Genomic DNA, 6,274 nt, shown 5'->3' on the forward strand with positions numbered 1-6,274 from the left:
AATATTCGAATCGAAATAGTTGTTAAACAAATGATCTTTTTCACAAAATTAGCACAATAAGAAATTAATCCTGCCCACCACACATAAAGGCTTTTCTATGCTATTGTGTTTGATTGATGAACCATTGCGTCAAAACACTTGTACACACCTTAGGGTAAAATAAGGTAGGCACATAACCACAATTGTACAACCGAAAGAACGGCTAGAACACTCTGTAATTCTTTATCTAGCTCATATGTCCATGTCCTAAGATTGAGGCAGTTGTAATCAGCGTCTTTTAACTGGAATATGTATTACGGTGGTTAAAATGTTATTAGGGCAGTATACAGCTTTGGTTATTTGTTGCCCTAAAAAACTGCCCGACCTGTGTTGGTATTAGTCTCATTGTACGTTTGTATCACCGCAAACGTATTTTACACGGTACCGTACGACAGTGTGTTTTTTGTTGTCACATTGGAATTAAATATTGACTGTATTAGGACCAATGATGACAACCTTATGCAGACTATACATGAAATGTGTCACACAGCAAAATGTAAGTAGTCCCATGGTCAGTTTATACACGTAAAACGTCACAACAGCAGTAATAATTATTAAGGGTATCTAGCACTTACATGTAGTATAGTAGTTTAAACAGTATATTTCATAGTGAAATTTAACATATTTTGATCTAGACAAATAGGCCTAATAGTAAACAAAATTGTTTGTTGCGCTCGATACAACGCACGGTAACACAATTGCCTTTGTTTTATGTTTACAGATATTAAAGTTGAGCTCACGTAGCCTTGTTGTTGTTTTTGTTGCCGCTTTTATTTTGATAAATATGTTACTATTGCATTGGATGAAGTTTGATAATGATGAGAATCCAAGTGAAAACGAATGGAATTCCTTTCAAAGGTAGGCATACTGTTTTAGTTGATGACAAGATAAATCAAAGATAATGAACATTAGACCTACTTAATTCATCATCATCATCATCATCATCAAGACTATCATCCGCTTACAATGATGGGCCTCCACACCATATCCAGACACCGCCACAGTTTACGGTATCCCTCCCACCACCATATACGGCACCTCCCACCACCATATACGGCTCCTCCCACCACCATATACAGTACCTTCCACCACCATATACGGCACCTCCCACCACCATATACGGCACCTCCCACCATATCCAGATACAACCATCCCCCCTCGGCATCATATACGGCACCTGCCACCACCACGACACCCACACCATATCCAGACACAACCATTCCCCTCGACATCATATACGGCACCTCCCACCACCATACACCTCCCACCACCATACGACACCTCCCACCACCTCCAGACACAACCATTCCCTCTCACCACCTTATACGACAGCCCCTCCTACCTTCACCACCGCATATGACGCCAACACACTATCGAGACACCACCGCTACTATCGAGACACCACCGCCACTATCGAGACACCACCGCCACTATCGAGACACCACCGCCACTATCGAGACACCACCGCCACTATCGAGACACCACCGCCACTATCGAGACACCACCACCACTATCGAGACACCACCACCACCATAACTTCGATAATTACATTATATAATTCTTGACGATTTTTGTTAATACATTTTTTTTCTTCAACTAGGAAAAGATATCGTTCTCATGTTACAGTTCACATCGATTCTGAGTTACGTCATCATATAGATGTACATAAGTTTGAAACACTCAGGTAGGTCAATGAATAGCAAATAAGATAAAAAGAAATAATAAACAAAGTTTTTTCTATTTTCTACAAATTAATCATTTAACAATTGTACTACCAATTAGGAGTATCATCTCAAGTTTGGGATTATCGGCTAATCAAACAATTGTTCCGTATGACGTCAATATCGACACGCGAAAGAATATCTCAAGAAAAGCAACATGCGCAATAGTTGGCAGCTCAGGAATATTGACAGGTAGTGGGTGCGGCTACGAAATCAACCAGCACCAGTTTGTTATACGTGAAAACCTAGCAAAGACAAATAACTTTGAGAATGACGTAGGAAATAGAACAGACTTGATGACGTCAAACAAGGCTCTTACGCAAGTTCTGGATCATTGCTTAAGGGGGCGGGAAATAGACTGCTATCTGGAATATCGCGATCGTCTGGTTGCTTTAAACAATGTTTATTTTTTAATTATTACATTTCGTGATTGGGGACATTCCGATCAAAAACGATTTGTAAAGTTCATAGGACGAGCTAGGAAAGAAAATCTGTCATTGGATATTCGTATACCAAATAAGCCGATAAAATCAATCATCAAGGCGTAAGTTAGTATTTTTATTTTAAACGCAAGCTACCTCATACGCATATGTTGCAAACTGTTCGCACCAAAGGTCTGTCTACACTATCAAACTTTATGTGAAAAAAAAATGCGATGTGCCCATATATGATGATGATGTCATATCACTATTTGGGCACATGACATTTTTTAATATACAGTAGTTTGATAGTGTAGACAGAGCTTAATATAACAATATTGTGCATAAGCTTACGTTTGTTTACTTTTCTAAGTAGAGTTTAGTTTTTTGGGAAGACCCGATAGGCCTACTGTACCTCATTGCTGGGTACCTTCCCCTCAAAGGTCCTCCCTTTACCCATAGAATCAGGTTACCAGCGAAGATAATATGAAGGCTAAAGCCCTTGTTTAAAAACTGTTCGAATTTATTTAGATATCATTGATGTTTATAGTCTAATTTAAAATACATTTCTAGGTTAATTGATTGCTTTACAGGTTGTGGAGCCTTAAGAATGATACATCTAGTGGATTGATGATATTCACCATAGCAACAACGTTCTGCGATAAGATCTCGCTTTATGGGTTTTACCCGTTCGACACCAGTCCTACAGGCGAGAGGCTCCGGAACCATTACTACAATTACGGGTCGTGGAAAGGAGTACATGACATGAAGAAGGAGTACCGGCTCTATCAGAAACTGCATAAAGAGGGAATAATCAGACATGTCGTCGGTAAATGTAGATAAGCTGCTGCATCCTGAATCAGTTGACGATTTCGTCAGTGGCGTAACGTAGAGACATCAGGCCCCTGGTTTAGGAACCATAAGTGGCCCGCTGAAGGCCTCGCGCGTTTTAGCCCTTTCGACATTATTTTAATGCCTGTTTTTTCCTCTGGGCACTCACCATAAGCTCAAGGGCCCCTGGGTTTAGCCAGTGAGCGCTCATATCCGTTACGCCATTGGATTTCGTCAACACCGCGCATCGTACAGATACCCGGCAATTGTACTGTGCCAAGAATTGCATTGGTAATAATGGTATTGAATTTCACTCTTTTGTCATCGTGGAACGGCGTACCGGTAAGCTATTTTTTAAACTTATATTCTTTTATATTTCATATGTGCGCGTTTTGTATTTTATGAATGTGTTATGAACTGCTATGTTGTATTTGTATTTTAAATTCAGTTTTATACTGAAAAAAAATCCTACCCCAATTTTGTGAAAGTACATGTTTTCTTCTAAAATCTAATCAACCAGCAAAGAGTATGATTGAGTTAACTTTACTTTTTTAGATGTTTGGCATTCATCGCCGTCATTCTCGCACCTCCGTCATCGGCATCGAAGCCATCGACAACATTATCACGTGATTGTCACCATCGTCATCATTTGTAGTCTTCAGTAGAAGAATTGGCGACTGAACACCCGGATCGTCACGTGATTTGAATATTGAACATCTCGACGCCTTTTTAAGATTTCATACGATGTTATCAATCGAAAATGAGACATATTGATTTTCTGCAGTATGTTTTTACGACAAGACGCTTGGTGCGGTTTTATTCTGCCGAAAGCGAATTTGTAGACAAATATCGATACAAAAAGACCTTGTAATACATAAAGTATATTAGTAAATTTGTGTTTATGAATAATTAATATAATATGAATTATTACAAATAAAATAACATTTTTTAATACTGGTATCTGGGAAATTTTCACTGTCATGCGCTAACTGTATACAAATACTGTATTATATTTGATTACATTATGAAAATAAGTATAGATTTAAATATGGATGGTATTATGTAGTGACCGTTTTTTATATTTAACGTTGATTAAATACGGTATTTAATAATAGACAATTCAATTAATAGAAATAACCCGTTACCATTTCTTTAATGCTCCATATAATACTGTAAAGCAACATAATCACATTGATTCTTGTATGGATCACTTGCATTCAAACCACACTGAATAACGTCCACTTTCACCGTGCAATTACGGCAAGTTGCGTGTCTATGCGTTGCGACGTACACGTAACGTCGGTGTGTTCTAGTAGGGAACCACTCCATAAACAGAATAGCCGCAACAATCGGGATTTTCTACGTATAAGTACTACTCGCCTACTACAATGTTTGTTATTACTATGTAATGTACATTGTGGGTATCTTGTTAATTAGCTGGCCTACTTCAAAGGCGATGATTGTTGTCGCATTGAGTTGGACATAGTTCTTGGCGTTAATTCCTTTTGTTTAGCATAAAAGACACAATCCAAAGATGGCTCCCAAACTTTAAGAGGCAAGCATGTCGAACTCAAATTATTTCTACGTACTTTTTTCTTAGTCGAACTTTCCCAATGGGATGAATTTTGAGATTCAATAAAATCAGCTTTTAAGAATTGCTTCGTTCTGTCTGGCCTAGATAAAGGTGGTAATCTGTCTGAATTAAAATCAGGTGGACAACTGCGGGCAGAAAAATTACCAAGGGACCGTTGCCGCGACGATGACGACGACGCAACGTGACCGCTGGAGTGTGACCTTGGTAAGTTTTCTACCAAATATCCAAACGTCATTCCATTCAATTCAGTCTGAGATTCACTCCTTTTTTGATTGTTAAATTTCTCTCTGCGTTTTTCAATAAATAAATCCGTTTTAGATCGGTGGAGCCAATAACTCGCGGAATCTCTTGGGTCAGTCAGTGGGAGGGTTTTCATTTCTCGACGAGTCCTAGGAAAACCATGAAAAGTTCGCTGTCTTATAACCATATACGAGTTCAGATTTTCATTAACAGCTCGTCTTGAGTGATTTGCATTCACAGTATTAATACTGATACTTACATGAGGTTTTAAACGAACTAGATTAACATTTAGTCTTTCCTGACGCCTTTTGCGTTTTGACATACAATCGGAATAAAATGAATGATTGCTATTGTGCAATTGATGGCTATGTAAATCTGTACTCTCCTCCGGGCCATCAGCTCCATCTACCCCGCAGATTTCACCCCCTCGATTTCCTGCACTAATGTTAATACTAAGCCTCGATAGTTGCGAGGTGATAGCGTCAGAACTTGTATCCGGACTCGTATCTCTCGAGCAAGTTTCTAGTTCGCGTCCTAGTTGAATATTCAACCCCTTGTTGTTCACATTATGTTCTTCTGTGGTTCCATCCATCACAAAAAACTTCTAAATGCAACATTTTATTTCGAAATCCACATTAAAAGAGTTGTTTGTAGGCTACACGCGGCCATGTTTTCTTTACCAAAATACAAACATCCCGTTGTGTGTTCAACATCTTAACGTTCACCCATTTCTGACCTTTTGTCTTGGCGCGTTTACAATTTCGTTGTAGGGGTTAAACTCCAAAAGACAGCAAGTAATGTTCTTACTTCTTCACTATGCTATGAGCGTGCTTTACAAACTTTGCCATTTAGTTCTCTATCACGTATCGATTTTAAAAATATATATGCAGCAGCGTAGTTTTATTGTCTGCTCTCAATTCATTACCATGTCAACATGAGGCGCATGCCTATTATATCCCGGTGGTCGATAGTCTGCTTTGGTGGAAGTGACGAAATGAATGCGTACCCATTGTGATTCAATGTCAACAGTGTACCCATACAAATCCCGATACATAATAATATTTCTGTACCTGTGGGTAGGAATATATACTAAATTGAACAGATTTCTGGCAATACTTTATAGACTATTAATAATACTATATAATAAAAATATGAGCAAAGTAAAATGTTAAATTCCCTGTAGGCCTAAACAATTATAGCCTATTATAGTATAGTTTGGCTGTTGCTTATCGTTGCCAGGCAACATCGACAACCAATCACTGACTTCAAATCAGAGAAGACCTAGTAGTAGTACAATGCAGTTATTAGTAATGTATATGAAGTTTCATTTTACCCTCTTTTGACCTAACTTACTATATCAAAATGTTTTCCCCGATAAATGGTCAAATTTGTAATAGGCCTACACTATAGATGATATTAGGCCTATTTAT

At 38.4% G+C, this 6,274-nt stretch overlaps 2 protein-coding genes across 2 annotated transcripts; one reads left to right on the forward strand and one right to left on the reverse strand.

Moving 5' to 3' along the window:
* Positions 1-18: 18 nt before the first annotated feature.
* Positions 19-4,004, forward strand: LOC144841004 (alpha-2,8-sialyltransferase 8B-like). Its single transcript, XM_078697144.1, has 6 exons — positions 19-535; positions 761-897; positions 1,640-1,723; positions 1,822-2,304; positions 2,773-3,352; positions 3,566-4,004. Exons 1-5 carry the CDS (start codon positions 485-487, stop codon positions 3,020-3,022), a joined length of 1,005 nt encoding a protein of 334 aa, XP_078553270.1. The 5' UTR covers positions 19-484; the 3' UTR covers positions 3,023-3,352; positions 3,566-4,004.
* A 448-nt stretch (positions 4,005-4,452) lies between these two features.
* LOC144841005 (uncharacterized) lies at positions 4,453-5,436 on the reverse strand. Its single transcript, XM_078697146.1, has one exon. It carries the CDS (start codon positions 5,434-5,436, stop codon positions 4,453-4,455), a length of 984 nt encoding a protein of 327 aa, XP_078553272.1.
* Between the last annotated feature and the right edge of the window lie 838 nt (positions 5,437-6,274).

The sequence above is a fragment of the Antedon bifida genome, chromosome 4 (genome assembly GCF_963402885.1).
Source record: "Antedon bifida chromosome 4, ecAntBifi1.1, whole genome shotgun sequence".
In the NCBI taxonomy this organism is placed as follows: Eukaryota; Metazoa; Echinodermata; class Crinoidea; order Comatulida; family Antedonidae; genus Antedon; species Antedon bifida.

What these genes read in the sequence shown, in the direction of transcription:
- LOC144841004 (XM_078697144.1), top strand. Translation starts at nt 485, where the DNA reads ATGATGACAACCTTATGCAGACTATACATGAAATGTGTCACACAGCAA. An exon ending in GAATGGAATTCCTTTCAAAG is followed by an intron (nt 898 to 1,639) that starts GTAGGCATACTG and finishes TTCTTCAACTAG; the next exon opens with GAAAAGATATCGTTCTCATG. An exon ending in ATAAAATCAATCATCAAGGC is followed by an intron (nt 2,305 to 2,772) that starts GTAAGTTAGTAT and finishes ATTGCTTTACAG; the next exon opens with GTTGTGGAGCCTTAAGAATG.
- LOC144841005 (XM_078697146.1), bottom strand. Translation starts at nt 5,436, where the DNA reads ATGGATGGAACCACAGAAGAACATAATGTGAACAACAAGGGGTTGAAT.